This window comes from Egretta garzetta, unplaced genomic scaffold (genome assembly GCF_000687185.1).
Source record: "Egretta garzetta isolate BGI_Z169 unplaced genomic scaffold, ASM68718v1 scaffold213, whole genome shotgun sequence".
NCBI lineage: Eukaryota > Metazoa > Chordata > Aves > Pelecaniformes > Ardeidae > Egretta > Egretta garzetta.
In genome coordinates this window covers 2,436,041-2,453,966 of record NW_009259242.1, presented here as the reverse complement: position 1 = coordinate 2,453,966, position 17,926 = coordinate 2,436,041, and the positions used below count along the sequence as shown (strand labels likewise).

General features: G+C 37.7%; 2 protein-coding genes across 2 annotated transcripts in view; one reads left to right on the top strand and one right to left on the bottom strand.

The window, feature by feature from the left end:
- CEP95 (centrosomal protein 95) lies at positions 1–14,926 on the bottom strand. The gene is made up of 19 exons (XM_035891618.1): positions 14,814–14,926; positions 13,562–13,670; positions 12,967–13,076; positions 12,124–12,258; positions 11,080–11,294; positions 10,626–10,695; positions 9,919–9,965; positions 8,548–8,666; positions 8,099–8,228; positions 7,802–7,916; positions 6,780–6,958; positions 6,420–6,512; positions 5,430–5,580; positions 4,231–4,391; positions 3,648–3,722; positions 2,997–3,149; positions 1,722–1,868; positions 1,557–1,628; positions 1–1,484 (listed from the first exon to the last, which is right to left on the bottom strand). Exons 2-19 carry the CDS (start codon positions 13,591–13,593, stop codon positions 1,308–1,310), a joined length of 2,181 nt encoding a protein of 726 aa, XP_035747511.1. The 5' UTR covers positions 13,594–13,670; positions 14,814–14,926; the 3' UTR covers positions 1–1,307.
- Positions 14,927–15,231: 305 nt separating this feature from the next.
- Positions 15,232–17,926, top strand: part of DDX5 (DEAD-box helicase 5) — a 13,668-nt gene continuing 10,973 nt past the window's right edge. The window contains exon 1 of the mRNA XM_035891627.1: positions 15,232–15,288. Within this exon, the coding sequence (XP_035747520.1) occupies positions 15,232–15,288 (57 nt within the window). The remainder of the gene's footprint in view (positions 15,289–17,926) is intronic.

The following is a 17,926-nucleotide window of genomic DNA, read 5'->3' as shown; positions in this document are numbered from 1 at the left end:
ATTGCAAATTTTTGTCAAACAGAGAACATTATTGGTAATGGGCTTCGCTAATTATTGGCTTGGTTTGATGTAATTTGTTCTCAGTTTAAGTATTCAGACCATCTTGTTGGGCCCATAATGCATGGCTGCTGAAACTTGAATTTTCTGTTAAACAATGTATTATTTATAGCACATGATGATTCTACAGAGAGAGGTGTAGTGCTTAGTGTCAGCTCCTACTCTGCCTGGAAGCAGAGCTTACAACCTGAAGTAAGGTAAAAGCTGAAAGTTGGAATTCTTATTCACTGTTTACTCTAGCTTCACACTGACAGAACTAGATCTAATGTGCTTCCCCCTAAAAAAAACTAAACAGGGTACTAGATACAAGTACCCTTGCAAAACTTTATATCCAGTCTGCCTCTCACAGAAACAGGGTCAGCTACTTCAGTTGTTACTGCTTGTCTGTCTGTCTGTAGGATTACAATGACTCCTTTTTGAAATAGATCAACTGAAACAAAACTTTGCTTGTTTACACATGGACTTACATAGTTTTGAAAACCCTGTGTGAAATCCAACAATTTAAATACCTACAGAGCATAAACCTGTTTGTATACCCCTGTTGAAAATAATTAGGAATGCTGTCCATAGGCCACTCCCATGTTTCAGTTCTTGCAGAAGCTTCTATTTTACTGCTTTAAGAGAATTTTCATTGTTTTCTATTTCAAACTACTTTTTCCAATACACTTGTAGCATAGGAATTAGTACTTCGTATGCTTTGCCATTAACAAGCCAGCAACACCAAAACTGCAAACATAGTATTGTGTAGAATAAGTAGCCCTCCCTTGCTTAATATATTAAAATTACTGATTTTTACGTCAGGTTTATCTGCTCTCTAACTTGTCCTTCCAAAGGAAACTTGAATCACTCATGTTCTTTTAAAGGTCTACCTGTTCTTTGTGAGCTTTCCTCTCCAGTAACGTCTGGCTATGGTGTTAGTGTAGCTTTTCAGCTCCATCAGTAAGAACCAGCAGAGGTGTAGAGAGGGCTTAGCATTCAACTGTTCCGCTAAGATAACCTCATCCCACTTCCTTTGTGTGAAGCTCAATGTTGTCTCAGCCTTTCTAAGAAAGTAGAAAGAGTTTAAAAAACTTTATTGGTGATCATAAACATGCTGTAGAGATACCAGCAGCTGCACCTCTGACATGTCAAAATGACAGACCAGATGTTTTGGACAAAATCAGCCACACACCATCTTCCTGTTACAGCAGCTCTCAAAAGATTTTAGTCATTGTAGCCCAAGAGAGCTGCAGTGATATTTACCATAAGTCTTACAAGAAATTACTTTTGCTATACTGAAAGGAAGCCATCTGAAGTCTAGATTTCAGTCTGTCTGCTTCTAGTTCTTGAAAAAAGGTGTCATCATCACTTTGCATTATTGCTGCTTGCAGTTGCTGTATTTCCTTTTCCATTCTTGATCTCAATTCTCTTTTTGTTTTCTGTAGCATCTAAAGGAAATACAGATATTAGCCAAAGCACATAGAAAGAAAAGACATTTATACAAAATTAAAAATACGTACTTGCGCTTGTGCTTTTTCTCTGGTTTGGATTTCTTGGCGTTCTTGAGATAAAGCTTCTGCTAGCATGGAAAACTAAGCATAACACGTGTTTGAGTTGAACCAGTTAAAGACAGACTTCTAGTGTAAAAAATATTAACTGTCTTTGATGCAGATGTTAACCTTTACCTGATCTTTGTAATAGTTCTCCATAGACTCCAACTCATTTTGATGCTCTTTCCTTTGCTCAGCACGCTTCTCTTGAGCATACGCTCTCAGGTCCTTCAGTCTTTGCTTCTGAATTTCTAAGCCTTCTTCAAGTAAGTTTTTAAATATCTGCCAGCAATTAAAAAAAAGCAAACCTAAAACTTTCCCAGAAACTTTTAAGTATACATTTATATTTTTCAGCTACTTCATCTCCTTCCTGATGGAAGGGTGAGCACATGACGATAGTTCATTGCCCATGAAAAAGTTCAAAGTTACATATCTAGTCATGGTGGTAACAGATACAGCTGAATTTGTACTATGCAGCTGAAATTCTGATACACAATACATTTTTCATGTCAGTTTAGTCATATGACTAGGAAAGGGGCTAGAACATCCAATGTGCATTACATTTTTAAAATCACTTCAGACAAACCAACAATGCAAGCCAGGGTCTTGGAACATGTCCTGTGATTTACAGCCTGCCCTGCATTCTGTCACCTAACGTCAGGACTTTCGTCCAGATTTCCAATAGCAGGAAATCCAGCCTGTGCTCAGCCTTTCCATTTATACAAAAGAACACTTACCAGCTACAGTGCTGTAGTTTGCTTGAGGCAAACAGTTCTCAAATCACTAATAGTGGATTATGCACTAAACTTGTAGTCTTTTATTTTAAAAGGTACAAGAGTAGATACACAATTCTCAAAGCATAGTAACTCTACTTGCTTTCCTTAGCTCTTGATGTCCAGCCCTAATTAAGAGATCATATCTGTCAAGTAGTCCACTTCAACAAACATAACTGAGTAACAAAGCTGTCTTTTTGATCAGTTTTCTTAACTGAAGATTTAGATTTTTTTCTTTGGATAGTAATTATAGGAACAACTTCTTAATCCTACTGTCTCTGAAAACTAATTTCCCCGATTCCTTGTATTATCAATCAGCCCTGTTTTTCCATACTAATACTTCACCCTTTCTCTCCTTCTCTTAACCCCATAAAGCATCCTTTCTTCCAGTGGTTTGCCCTGAACTGTATCAGTGCCCTATCAATGTTTCCAGAGAAGGAACCTTTTCAGCTGTGGCTTTGACTGACCAACCATTTAATCCTGGCTGCTATGTTCTGTTCACTTAACATGCTCTCTGTCTACTTGTACCCATGTCTGAACTACCAGACTACAGGTCCTCAGCACTGGGGTCCAAACAAAAAAAACAAACAAAAAAAAAAGAATTCCACACTTGCAGAGCAAGACATCTTGTACTTACCCTTTCTTCCCGTGTCCTAGCCCGCATCATCTTGGCACGCAACTGAACCCGGTAATCTTCGTAGTATTTCTTGGCTCGAGCAATTTGCTGGCGTTTCTCTCTCACTTTATTCTGAGCCCATTTCTGTCGGCAGATACGTTGCTTAAATTCTTGCTAAATGGAGAACAGTAGCTGTAAGACCACCAAGCTTCCAATACATACTGCTACAGGCAAAGCTTTGTTAATTGTTGTTAAATAAATAGGGTCCTTTACTAAGGACCAATTTTACATTGCATTTATGGTTTAAAGCTTTAGTCACCACTGATTTAGCAGAGTGGTGCCATCAAGAGCACCATATAATTAAAAAGTCGGCATTGCCACGGTGGCTGGTATTTTTACCAGTAACACCAGGAGCCTGAAGTTTCTCCTCCTTGCACATTACTAGAATTTGTTTGCGCTTTTAAAGGAACAGTGCAGTGTAATAATAATATTCCCTTCCCATGACCTCAGAAGCCACACAGCAAACAGAGATTACATGGCATTTGAGACCACAGCTACTCAAGAGGCATAAAATTGTTGTAAGATAAAAAGCCACTTTCGTGGACCAGGCATTCTAGCTAGCTCAGCATGAAATGTTTGTATTATGTAACAAATATCCTTCAAAGAACATACCAGTCTCTTGTTATGGTCTTGATCTTTTTTAATAATTGCAACAAGAAGCTCATGCTTCTTCAGGGCTTGTTGAACCTGGGGGTTTAAAAAAAGCTAATTACTTCCATCATTCTGCGGGACAGGCAGTTGTGTGTAGGAGTTCTAAACATTGCCCCTCTGCTATGTTTTGGCTTTTATGTTGAGTTACCATACGTAAGTTAATCAACTTTTGTATCTCATAACTAACTTCTAAATTAAAAAACTGTTCCGAACTAGAACTCAAAACTACAAAATACTTTTTAAAAAAGCAATGGCAATCCTAGGCAGTATTAAATAAGCTAGTATAAAAAATGAACATTATATTTGGATAAAAAGTTGAACCCGTGTGTCCAGATATATACATCCCTATTTAATTAACCAAGCTGAGATACACATCATTTCATACTGTGCTTTGGATGTGCATGTACCCTATCTATGCCGCACACAAAGAGTCAGGCTGATTTTATTATGATTTTACTATGCTGTACAAACTGGTGACTGCTAACTGTTCCGTCAGAGGCACTATCCCTGCTGATGCTGAGAAGGTAAGAATAAGAATACGCACATCATTTTGGAGTTTTGGTCTAGTTCTGCCAGAAGCCGCCTTAAGTTGTTCAGCATGTGCAAGCTGCTGCTGCCACATTTTCTTCATAGTATGGTGAGAAATATGTAGGTGGGGAAACTCTTCCAGTAGCTGAAATAGGAGGTCATCATCTCTTACTTTCACTACAAGGTAAAGACAGATGTAAGCAATAAACTCCTGGAGAATACATTTAGTGGTAAATTCTTCCAGTAGTGTCAGCCTAGTTTATGAAATATTTTAGATTGAAGACTATATACAGCTACCATGCTGTTACGATGTCAAGCTAAATGCAGCAGGACATAACATCACTCTGTCAGTACAGCAGCAGAGAAAGTAATCCCAAGCTTTTGGTGATGGTTTTTTGGTTTTGGGGTGGTATTTTTTTTTTCCCCCTGAAGAATTGCTTTTACAGCTCAGGTGTTATTTCTACCCAACTAAGACAGGTATCCCTTTCTTCTTCAAATGGTTCTGACCATCACTAATCTCTCTCACTAGCTGCAGCAACTTAAAATAATGCTAATACAGTACTACTAGTGACAGATCCAGGTCAAGTAAACAGGTGGAAAATAAACCGATTTGCAACCAGCTCATTCCCATTACATCTTTGATCTTTCTAACAGGAAAAGATGATGGGGAGCTGAACTGAAACAAAGGGGTATTAGCCAAGTATATGCCCTTTAAACACTGAAAAAATAAGGGGGTGTACCTGAGCAACATTCAGGTATGTAGGGGATTAGACATCTTACACATATCTTATGTATAAGCATGGACAATGCTGTTTACCAAAACTGAGTCTGATTTGCATGTTGGCTGTTCTTGGAGCATCAGTTGCTCAGCAAAACCAGTGACAGTGTTAAAAGCACCACGGCAGGGTCTTGAAGACTGAACTTAGGCTATAGTAGAGCAAGCATAGGAGTAGCAGTAATGGAAACAAGCCTTGAAAGCAGTCCAAGGGATTTTAAGGAGGACGCAAATGGGTCAGTTTTGATTGTGCATTGGTAGTTTACATTTACTTAAAGCATTATCTTCCCTAACAAAAATCCAGACATATAGAGGTCATAAGAAGGGGAAAATGCTACAGCTGACTGGTATATGTTGGCCTGATGCCTTTATTCTTGGAGTTCAACACATGCTTTCAAAAGATGCCAGTTTTCCACCAAGTATAGTTTTGCAGTTCTTACTTGGAGCTGCTTTCTTTGGCTTCACAGTCCCTCGTTTTGGAATCCACTGGCTGTATTTGGGATTCCGAGGTGTGGTTTTTCTAGCATAAACTTTCACTGGCTGAGGCATTTTTGGAGGTTCTTTAAAGATGTTTTCTTTGTATTCTTGTTCCTTAGGAGCAGATGTAAAACAGATGGAGAACAGGTATGAGAAGGGAAAGACTGATAGATCACATAGTTTGGATATCAGAACTTAAATGTCTTTGAAAAGTTAGAATGAGAACTTGGACATACTGAATTGGATTCTCCAGAAGGCCAGAATTTACCAAATACAGGTCAGGGTTCAAGTAAAGGTTAAATTTCACTATTAACCTAACACTACTGGAGCAGCCTACAGACTGCTTCTGCAAAGGTGGTGAAAAGGGGTAGTGCAGCCTACTTTGTTAGCACATTGGTATGACAGAGCTTTTCAGCTTAGGTTCTTTGCTGTTCCAGTAGTATGTAGGAAACTAGCAAAACCCCCTTTGCCATATTCATAACATTAGAGAATCATCCTTGCACAAACCCAACTTTTGGAGTAATTAAAAAAAGATTATGACAATATTCAGCAGTGTACAGGGGCTCCAACCTTATTAACCTAGCTGCTGGGGATATGTGTGTGAAGAAGTACCCATCTGTGGAGAAGTTTAGGCCAGTCTATGGAAGCTATCTACTTGCTCACTGAGCTTTAATTCTTTAAATGAGTGTCTTGAAGTTACCACTTCATGGTGGTTGTTACCCATTAGAGTAGATCTAATTCTTGATGTGCTGAAACTTCTAAAACTTCTTGTCCCTTGGTCCTTCCTATCTCAGGAAAAGCTGTCCTTCTGTTTAGTAGTATACAGTGCTGTAACTATGACACTGGAAGTCAAGGAGTTTTTGTACCCAAAAGACATATCCAGTGTCTGCGCAGATCATCTAGACAAATTTAAAACAAAACACAACCAACAATCACCATAGTGCATTACATACCATTTCCTTGATGACTTCTCTGAGCTTGGAAAGTCTAAGCCTCTCCCTAGCTTCATAAATTCTTAGTTCATCTTCATAAGCTTTAGCGACCATCTCAAAAATAAAAATAAGAGAAGTTTTCAGAGAAAACCATCAGTCCATATGACCACCTCATTAACTTGTTTGGTGTATGGGTCAAAGTAGCTTCTTCCACTTTTTGCAAAATTTGGGGTTTAAGTCTTTTCCTCAGCAGTCTACAGATACCACAGTACAAAGTTACTAAAGTAGGCCAGATGCCCCCATTAAGTAAAAGCATTCAGTTTTAATGCTTTTAGTATAACTGTTGGTAAGAATGACCAATGGATCTAACCTAGGAATTACCTTTGCTTTTTTTGTTCTTTCATCCCTTTCTTTTTGCAACTGGCTGCGTATTTTCCTTATTTGGCCAGTTCCATTACTGCAAAGTTTATCTTCCAACTCTGAAAAGAGTTGATGCTGAGATGAGGGTGAGGATGGAGAAAGGGATCGTGGCCTGCTTGGGTACCTTGGATGTGGTGTGTCTGTAAGGAAAGGCAATTCATTGAGTATCCAACTTGAAACAAACAAAAAAAACCCCTCCAGCCAAACATAAGGAAAACAGGCCCCCAAACACCCATACAGCAGCATGAGAGTCAAAACATTTAGGCAGAAATCAAGTTTAAAAAGCTAAAGTTTTTGCCTTTAGAATTATTCCTGCCCCAAGCCACAAATTTTGGGGCTTATATTATAGTACAGGTGGGAGGAGATAGTAAAGATGGGAAAGGAAAAAGCAGCAAAGACAACTGAAAGTAGCTCAAGGTGAGAGACTCTGTATGCCAGGGTCACAGACAGCTCCATCTTGCAATATAGTGTTGTGCATGTGGGTTGGATTGAGCTAGATCAAGATTTACAATAGTTTTATAGCCTGGTGTACATACAGGGTGGTTATTTAATCATATTGCCACCACCACACACACTACACAATGCATTTATAAGATACCTCAATGTACATGCTGTGTTTGGCACAGAAGACTCTGCAATGAAGTGTATTGCGACTAGGCCCTCGTTTTAGTATCAGTCCTATATATGAGCTTGCATTCTGTCCCTCCCCCCACTTCCTATATGTTTTTTACTGCAGCTGTGTTTGCCTTGTACTTTTAGTAAAGTTTCACCATAGCTATTTAAGTGTTAAAGAGGAACTTGTTACTGTTGCTCAGGTTTGGATCCAAGACACAATGTAAGTGAACTAACAATACAAAAATTACACTGAACGTGTAGTTACTCATAGGTAGTTACTGTCAGCTCTACATGAGAGATTTTTTTTTTTTAAATATATATATATATTCCTTTCCAACCTAATACTTAAGTGGCATAAGAGTTGTTACCTCGTTCAGCTTTCCTTCGGCGATAATCCATGACACTGTCACTGTGCTGAGACAGATTGTCTTCATCTGTCAACTCTTCTTCTCTGGTGGGCCCACCCAAAGCTCTCTTCAACATCTATTGGACAGATTTGGGGGAGGGGCGGTCAGGTTTAGTTCATTCAAAATTGAGAAGTGTCTAAAGTCAGGTATTAGTTGCAGATTTCTTTCTCATCAGTATTAAATTTATATTCTGGTTCTCTCCACTATCATTACTAAGGCTAGCTTGCTCAGATACAACAAAGAATAGATTTCACTTACTAAATCTAGTTCATTTAACCTGCGAGACAGTTTTTCTGACACTTCATGAAGCTCTGGCTCAGATAGCTTTTCCTTTGTTGTCCTGTAGGAAAGAGACTCTTCAAGTGAATCTGTGGTAGAATTTTCACATCTGCTAAAACAGAACACAGACAAATTTCATTTCTATTCTAAAAACTTTAAGATAAGCATTACCTCATACAATTCCAGTTCACTTTTTGCGTGAGCACATTTTTATAGGATTAAGTATAGAAGCTGAATGTGTTAATGCCTATAACTATATTTAAGAAAACCCATATGTCAAGAGAAACAGGAAACTTTTCTGATAAATTTTATCTTTCACTGTCATGCAGCCAAGGAGGAAGAGATCTTATTTTAATGGTGTGGGGAGGGGGCTGGGTGGCCACGTATATGAAAGTGCTAGCTTGGCTGTACCAAAAAACTGAACTTGCCTTTTCTTTCTAGGCAGATATCTAGATTCAGGTCCTGGAGTTTGTGTTACTTGTTCAGCATGTAGTGAGAGTTTTTGATGTAAAGAGGAAACAGATGAAGCCCCATATACCCAGGGAACCTAGGAAAATGAGTTAAGAGTAAATTAAGATTTTAAGATATTCACAGTAAAGCTTAGAAATACCATAGATCATGTGAGCAGAGAGGTCCTACAACAGCTTTTATAGGAGAACCATTTCCAACCCTATGATTATTTATATATTTTTATATATATATAAAAGTAGCTGTATGTCCAGGTCCCTGGCTGAAGATAGTGACCTTTAGAGAATTAGATGCTTAAAGAAATAGACTAGCAAAAACATACAAGATCAGTTCAAGAATCATCTACAGCTAAACCACTGAATCAAAAGAGCAAGGTCTAGGTTAAGTTATACAAGTATCGCTACATACTATTGCCTTAGACTGGGACTAATGCCAAGTAATGTGAGTAAGCCGAACCTCACTGAGTATAGGCTAAGCTGCAATTCACAGCAAACTAAAAGAAAACAGTTCTGCTCCTATGCCATTTAGTTACACTGGTTTAGTACTGCCTGGTAACTTAGCTGTTCAAACCAGAGTAATTCGGGGTTGGCATGTGTATATTTGCAAATACACCAACAGAAAATGAGTTTCAAACAGAGACAATGTTTTAAACAGACAATGGACAAGTAAAGGCTGTTGAAATATTGGAACAAATGAAGCCTGTGAGTACCTCTTGTGGTTGCAGAAGGCAAAAAAAAAAAAAGTGTTTTCCAGAGCAAGGAACTACCTCTACAGACATGTTTCTACAAGCATAGAATGGCATCTGCTGATCAGTTTGTGGGTTTTGCATTATTCAGTTTTTGAAAAGCAAAGGACAATGCAAGGAAATAAAATGAAAGAATACAGCCAGGCAGTTCAGTGATCTTTAGGAAGGGAGCAAAATCTGAATTTTATTGGAGTCTGAACCAACCCAGAAAACCAAAATTCTTACTAATTTAGAATACTGAATACAGCCAGAGAAAAGACATGACTGTACTCTTATGTTTTCTACATCTTTGATTAAAATCAAGGTAAGTAGTAACTGGGTGGTTGTGATAAATTAGAACTCTATAGGCACTGGCACTTACACTTCTTGGAGCAAATAGCTCTAGAAAGAACTGACATGGCTTACTTACAAACTGTACGTAGTCATAGTCTAACAACATTGCATTGCTGATTGTATATTGAGGAGAGCAAGCCACAAGCAGATTTGAAAAAAGGCCAGAAGTGCCACAAGGTATCAGGAGAATTAAGCAGAAATTCAAAAATATTGACTGAACTTCCCACAAATAAGGTAAAGATGCAACATCTACCTTTGCCACATTGTCCTCAGCATCATTTGATACGACCTTGTCTCCCACTGCAGAAGCAGATCACAGATAAGTGTTAGTTGATGATAGACTGCACTGTGCCTACTAGTGTGGAGAACAAGTCAAAAAAGATGCAATCCATGGCCTTTGGAACCAATATTCCAAGAGAACAGAATGACAAAGCAACTGTGGTTACACAGTTGACACATTCATTTTGGTAATTTCTCAAGTTTTTAATGTTCGGTGTCATGGGAATGCTATGGAAACTAGAAAGGTAAGCAGTGTTTCCCAGGCAACAGAGAAAATATGTATTGAAAACTAGCTTCTAAACCTTTTCTACAATTGCAGTTAAAGGCTTTTTCCTAGAGTTGAAACTGGCTTGTTTGGTCCACGTTTCTCTGCTCAGAATAAGCTCAGCCATGGGAGTTATCTGCTAGAAGAGATTTCTATAGTATAGGCACATCTTAACTAGATTAACTGAGAAAGGACTTAACTAGTGACACAGATTATATTTTTCCAGCACAGTGAACAGCTTAGAAGTAACCTATTTTATAGAGAAACAAAAACAGAGGTAGAAGTGTGAACTTGTAGCTTAAATTAAAAAAAATGCACTAGTAGTTTCAAAACCATGTTTGTTTTAGTGCCAATAAAAATAAATGCAACATTTGACCCTTAAGAGTTACCCTACAGGAAGCTAAATTCTCTCTCACCAGGGATTTTCCTTAATAGAGGAAGACTGCCAGAAACATCTTCAGATTTTTGTGTAAGTGACTTTTCAAGCTGAAATAAAAAGCAACATGTTTTCTAGAAATTCACAGGGGAGTGTTGTGACAGGAAGGTCATACATTAGGTTTGTCTGCATATGAAAGTCATGCTGATTTTACAGATAAATAAAAATACACTAGAATTATTTTGTTTACTATATTGTAAACTGTGCAGTTACACTGATTATGGAGATGTGTGTGTACATATGTATAAAGTAAGCACATCCCTCAAATCAACTTCTCTGTACACTCAGTGAAGAATGAATCCACAATCCAAAATTCTTTAAACTGAAGATAAAATCTGACACATTCAGAAGTGTTCTTCAGAGGCCAACTACTCCCATTCTGCAAGCGTACTAGAAGGTTTTACAATTAAAGCAAAGAATAGGTTTTTACTTACAGTAGGAATTTTCACTCCTTCACTGTTAGCCAAAGCTGCTGACTGGCTGTCTGAGCTCTGATAACCTCTCCATCCAGGATAATGAGGTCTGCCTTCCAAAGGCTGAAATGGTGGTAGCAAAGGAATAGCTTGCTGTATAGGCTCCCCAAGTTTTGTAGCACTGGCACTCAAACTCTCTTTTTGAGGTTCAGTAGTATGAACAGACTCCTCTGATCCTTAAGAGACAAATATGGAGAACTTGAAGTTTAAGTGTTATCTGTGAAAGCAGAGTGATAGTTTTGTATATTCTCCATACATATTAGATGGAACTTTCTAAATATTTAATGTTAATTACCATCTTTGTTGAATTGCATAGAACAGTACTGTAACATTTTTATGCCTTATGATGTTACTTTTCTTCTGTTTACAGAGATACATACTGCAGCCCCTCCCTGTCCCACTACTTTTCTAAGAGCACCAAGTTTTTCATGACTGTATATGTATATGAATATACTGCTCTCATACTGCATGGGTGTACCTATGTGCATACACAGTAAATAGCTTTTGATTTGCTGTTATTTTCCCCACAGTCATTTTATATACAAGCTGGGGAATGTCTGCTTACGTGCAGAAATTCTAAGCAATGACACAGCCATGGTCAGAGGGGACCAAGAACAATTGGAGAAGATGGTTGCCACCTGTCAAGCATGATTCACCCAATACACAATCTATCCATAACTGTCCTTAAGAACAGCATGAAAGCCCCCTTGAGAACATGATTTTGGATGCTAGGATCTTCCACAATGACTTTTTACTTTTAGTATTTTGCTTATCGAATCACAAAAGGAAAAAAACCTAGCTGAAGCAGAATCCTAGCTAAGCAGAATTACCCCAAACAATGGAGCTTACATATTCTGGGACACTAAAATTCTGGAAAATTATTTATTTCAAAATATAGCTAAAGTGTTTCCACCCATGACTACGGTTCTCCTCTACACTACATTAGTAACCTACACCCCTTAGTCAAAACCAGGTAGATTAGATATCAGAAGAATGAATACTCACCATCTTCCTTTTCCTTTACAATGGCCCTTTCAGTTTCAGAGAACTGTCTAGGTAATGTTGCAATAGCCTCTGCGTTTTTAGATTCTTCTACCCCCTTGTCCTCTTCTGCTGGTAACAATTCAAGTAACTGGAATTCTAGAAGTGGTGTTTGAAAAAGATTAAATTCAGAACTATAAAGCATCTTGCTATGAACTATTTAGATGGACAGTTGGCAGGTTTGGTATGTCAATAACTTGGTGTTAGCAATCCATACTATGATCAAAATAGGTCTGTTAAATTCCTAATTGTAATTCTATTCAATAAAAATATCATAATTCATAATATTTTTATGCTTCTACTTGGAGACATTAATAACCAAGAATAGGCATATTCTTATAGGAAAACAGGAAATAAGAATGGACCCCATTTAAGTAGGCTGCACATTATTTTTTTGAGAGCCACCCGTCATGTTTTTAAGTGGCACACCTAACCAGTTGTTAAGTAATACATTTTACACTGCAATAAATTAAATAAATTAAAGGCTTCAGAAATCTCTTATTCTATTGAACAAAATAAAATGCCTTTGTAGGGAGAACTGAATTAGAAGTCAAACAATAAACCTTTAAATAATGTAGCTCAGGCGTCATGAAAAACAGCCTCTGAAATACTTTATGAAATCTACATTTTAATTTCAGCAAGATCAACTACAGGTATGTTCGCTTATTGTGGACTGTGGTTTTTTGTAAAGTAAGTTTAAAACAAAGTATTTGTCTGAAAGAAATAACTTTTAAAAAAGAAACAACGAAAAAGCCTAGAAATGTTACTACAGTGTAGTCCTAATTTTTTTTTCTCACCCAAACTCACCTTCCTCTCTCTTGGAAAATGAATGAGCAGTATCTCCAAGTCTAATTAATTCACTGGTAGATTCTGACCCATCTACATCACAAGATGGAGCAAAAAATTCTGACTGGGACCTAAGAGGAACATAAAGCCGTAAAATATTTACTCTAAACGACTTTGCACATTCAGCCCACAAGATGGAGCTGCAGAAGAGTGGTAGCTCTGCTTCAGGTAGCTGGGCTATTACAGTGTAGTACACTAAGAGACCAGCTTCTACAAACCAAACCAACGTAAAAGTCAAAGATTAATCAAATGCAGTTTAACTAAAATACAATTTTTTAAAAGTGAGACAAAGTTTCCAACTTGTTTCATTCCACGTGTAAAGCAAACTCAAAGGCAACAAAATACCATCAGCATTCTTCAAGAAAAAAAAAAGTTCTGGATCTTATTTTAGCCCTCTGGCTGCCCAACTAAAGGAGAAAGTTACCTTGCATTCCGCGACATATGTAATCAGTATGTTTCCTACTTGCATACTATTAAAAACCTACCAGTTTCTCTACAGATACACGAAAAGGTAGTCAATCACTATGTCAATGCAAATATTCAGAATTGTTCTTACCCTTCCACTGATGAGAATATTGAAGGTTGCATAAGTTGACCAGCATTGCTTTCCAGCTGCTCTTGAGATGCAATTTGAATTTCATTATTGGATAGCACATTGGCCTCATCTGTTAATAATGAAGAGGCAATTATTTTCAGGAAAACTAGTTCTACCTATTAACCAGCAGGCATTATTGGCAATATCATCAAAACAGTTTAAGTGTAATAGATGGTATCTAAAATGATGGTGGGGTGGGGAGGCAACTTTACGGTAAGTTTTGAAAAGCAATACAACCATCATATACCCTGTTGTTTCAATTATAAGTAACCCCTTTCTTCCTCCTTAAAAGAATTAAATCCTGTACTTACAACTAGAAAATTGGAGCCACTAACACCTATTGGGTAGCAGCGCTGGCAGCCTGAGAGAAGGGAAAAGCAGGTGTACAGGCACTGAAAATTGCCACTGTCCTCTTTCTGCCATTCACAGTGAAACAGGACAGGAGGTGGCTGAAGGCCTGAGCAGCTTCTCTTCCCCTGTTTAGCATTTTCCTCAAAATAGCCCCTGCTATGAATCTGCTCCCAAGACCTACTTCGCAGGAAAGCTTAAGTCACCCCCCTATTTGTCTCCTAGTAAGCAAAAGGGACATTTGCTCATTGTTCCAGTTAAAAAGTCAACATTTCCCTCCCTGAAGCCTAACCGTAAATCATTTGACTTACAAGTAGAAAGCAGCATAGTAACAGAGGATGAATTGTCTGGAGTAGGCTTCTGCCACAAGAATGAGGCAGAACAATTACGTTCTCCAGTTCTTGCCTTTTACCAAGTTTTGGGGAAAATCCTTTATTTTATCATTGTTTATGAAAATAAGGAATGTAAATATTCAGTTTGGCCACTGAAATTTCCTCACTCCATGATGAGTTTCAGTCTTTCTCCTCTTCTGTATTGTCAAGTTTATAGACAAGGCAAAACCACCAAATAAATCTTTGCTACATTGGAAACGCAATATATGTTTTGGGTATCCCAAAACAATGTTTCACAAAGCTCACATCTTCCAATGGATAGCATTCCTTACAGCTGCTAGTTAGAAGAGCAAAAAAACAGGTTTTACCTATTATGGAAGCTGTATTCCATCTGCAAACACCAAGAACTACGGTCATGAGAACCTAAGCCCTCAGCAAGCTAATTCGACAGCAGACAAACAGAAAAAGCAAGCTGGCCATAATATAGTAGTAGCAGAACATAATACCTTGAACTAGGACACCTGTCTACTCACCTCCATTCTGAGAAGATTCACTGACTTCTTCTGTAAGATACTCTAACAAACCATCAAATATTTCAAGGAGGTTTCTGATAGATTCCCTTTCTCCTTTCACAATGTTCTCACCTGAAAAGAAGGTACTGCCACATATTAATAATTCGTACTTCACAGAAGAAAAATTCTCAAAAGCAGGAGTTTTCTGGAGAAGAGTGCTTAGAAATTCTTGTGAAGGTGTCAGATCAGAAGACAACTGGTCACTCATTTATGGCTATGTATGTAAGCTTAAGGTAACTTAAAAGTTTCCTAAAGTTACATATTTTCAGTTCTAATAACAACTGAAAGTTTACTGATGCTATACCTGCTTCCACAAAAATAATTCAGAGATATTTTTGGGGATAGTTATTTAGTATTTCCTTATACATACTTATACAGCATGAACCAAGTCTATGGACTGGCAAGCAGGATTACAAGTACCAGTCATATTGTACAGGTACCAAATTAGAAAAAGATACTTCATATCAAGCAAGCAGTTTTCATTCTTTGCAGGCTATGTTATACGAGTCTGTACATACGAATACTCAGTGGAAGCTATTATCTGTGTACAGAGGACAGACACAACATGGTTCAAGTCTTTACTCAGAAACTTTTTAAAATTCAGTAACAAGTTTGAAATTTGAGGCTCATGTTTTAAAACCCAGTCTCCAAGCTTTAACTATATACAGAAAAGTACTGAGCCAGTAACAGACTTCAGGTAATCAGTGAAGCATGACTGATTGTTAACTTTAACATTTCTTACAGGTCTGTGTCATGCAAGACAGTTCTTATTTATTCTCTGCTTGTTGTTTAAATTTATAGCCTGATGTCCAAGGCAAAGGTTTAGTGTTTTGATGACATTCACTACAGGAAAAAGGTCTTTCATGTAAGTATGAAAGTATGCTTTATAACATATGGTTCTTATAAAACGTTCAGATTAAACCACACAGATATTCAGCTGGTGTTTGTCTACACTAAAATGAGTACTTACCAGTGATGTGTGACAAGCTGACCTGCAAATAGTCCAATGCCAGGGAATCTATTACTGCTTGTACATTATGTGCATCATCCTCTTGGCTTCTAGGAGTAGCTATGAAATCTATTTAAAATAAATAATAGATTTTATGCTATCTAAATGGTTAGCTTATTGCAGATGTTTTGACTAAACTACTTTAACTTTCACTTACAAGTCAGTATTTTTTTCAATACCTTGTGTACTTGGTGAAAAGCCCAAATTTCATATGGTCATATGAAGTCTTTTATAATTACTGAGTATAAACTTAGAACACCCCCTGGAAGATGTGAGGATTTTATCAGCTTAAGCATTAAATTCAAGAGTAGGGCTACTGAAGTATTTTCTTCCTTTACTCCCAGCACACACATCTAGTTCAGATTGTCAAACTGGAATTGCAGTTTGTGTTAAGGTCTCTTCTTCCCCTTTCAGAGACTAGCTGGACTGCAATGTATTTGACTTAATGGGGAGCAACATTATTTTTAGTTCTGGGCTTATATTTAACAGGACTTCTACCTCCAATAGCTGCCAGTTACCTCAGTGCTATTAAAATCTTCTGCAAGTAGGAGTCTTGACACTTCCCAAACACAATAGTTTACCATAAAGCAAACAACTATATAATTGTGTAGCCCTTGCTTAATTGTCACTGAAGTCAAGTGGAGTTGGATTAAACCAGAGCTAAACCACAGCTTAGTTCTTAGCAGAATATTAGAATCTTATGTGTTTGTCTTTGGAAGGATACAAATACTGTAAAAATCCTATATCTGTAGAAAGTTTTGCAAACTCGTTCATTACAAAATCCACAGAGAAAAAAAAAAAAGCAGGTTTAGAAATTATCATTCCCACCTGGTACTTTTTCTCCTAAGATTGACTCATAAAGATGAACAAACACATCAGCACCACATTCTGAGAGACGTTTTATGTGCTGGTTTATGTGACAGCTCCTTAAAAGATCATTGGCAACAACAACCCAATCTATTAAGAAGTAAAACACATTAATGTCAGAACTGGAAGACACAGAAATAAAGACATGGTTAGCCACAGTGAAAGACAGAACCCGTTTAAGTGTCTTTGACTCCACCATATGTGGTCAATCCCAGTCATGCCACCACAGTCACCCAACATGTTGTTGGGTGACAACATGCTGAACATGTTGTATGCTTTCTGCTCCACACCCTATTTACTTCAGATGGAAACTCAGACAGAGAGTGAGGAATGATACGTGCCAGTACCTTGTTCAAGTACACAGTCATAGCACAACTGGACTTGAGAGCTGAAGGGTACTGAAGTACCACAGGCTGGGCAGATTACTTTTTTGTTCCATGTAATAGAAAGCAAATTCTGGTCTGGCTGCATAGCCAGGAATTCCAGACCTTGAAGGACTTAACAAAATAAGCTTTGATACATCTTTTGTCAAGAATCAGAAATTACATACGCTTTTTTTTGAAAACATGAGCTTTTCTCTTACAAACCCAGTTTCTCTAATACTTTTAGGTAACGACAACACTACTGATGTAAGTATTCTTCATGAAAGCTAAACTCAGGGACTGCTTTTATTAGTTTGCTGTTTAGGGATTACAAAAATAGAGCTGGTCCCACCAACCTCATGCTGTGCTCAGCACAATGAGATGTGTGCACAAACAGCCTGATTTTCCCAAAACTTCTGAATCCTGAATTCGAAGTGCTTTGACATATGTGTATCCTCTAGTTTTCCTTGTCACCCAATTCAAATATCAGCTTGGAAGAACAAAAGTGTTAATCTCTGTTAAGCCTGTGATCTCTTCAAGATTTATTTCCCCCCTACATGTTGCTTTTGCAAACAAACAAGTATTAGCAAGGACTTTATATTATTAGAGAAGTCATCTTTGGAAGGAAAAAGTATACAATTACTACAACAAACTAATTTGTACAATTTTTACTCTTCTGTACACAGGGAGTATTACTTTTCCATTGCCCTACTCTTCACTCAGTTCCAGAAATCACTTTCTCCTAATACCTTAATAACTTCAGGTGCATGAAAGGTTAAAGTAGCATCTCCTACGTTTCAGGCTGATCTGTTTTATTTCGATATTGTGCATCTCCA

Coding starts and splice junctions, on each gene's coding strand:
- CEP95 (XM_035891618.1), bottom strand. CDS start 13,593: ATGCAACCTTCAATATTCTCATCAGTGGAAGG. Junction 12,259..12,966: donor ATTTTCCAAGAGAGAGGAAG/GTGAGTTTGGGT, acceptor CACCACTTCTAG/AATTCCAGTTACTTGAATTG. Junction 5,581..6,419: donor GAGAAGTCATCAAGGAAATG/GTATGTAATGCA, acceptor TCTGCTCCTAAG/GAACAAGAATACAAAGAAAA.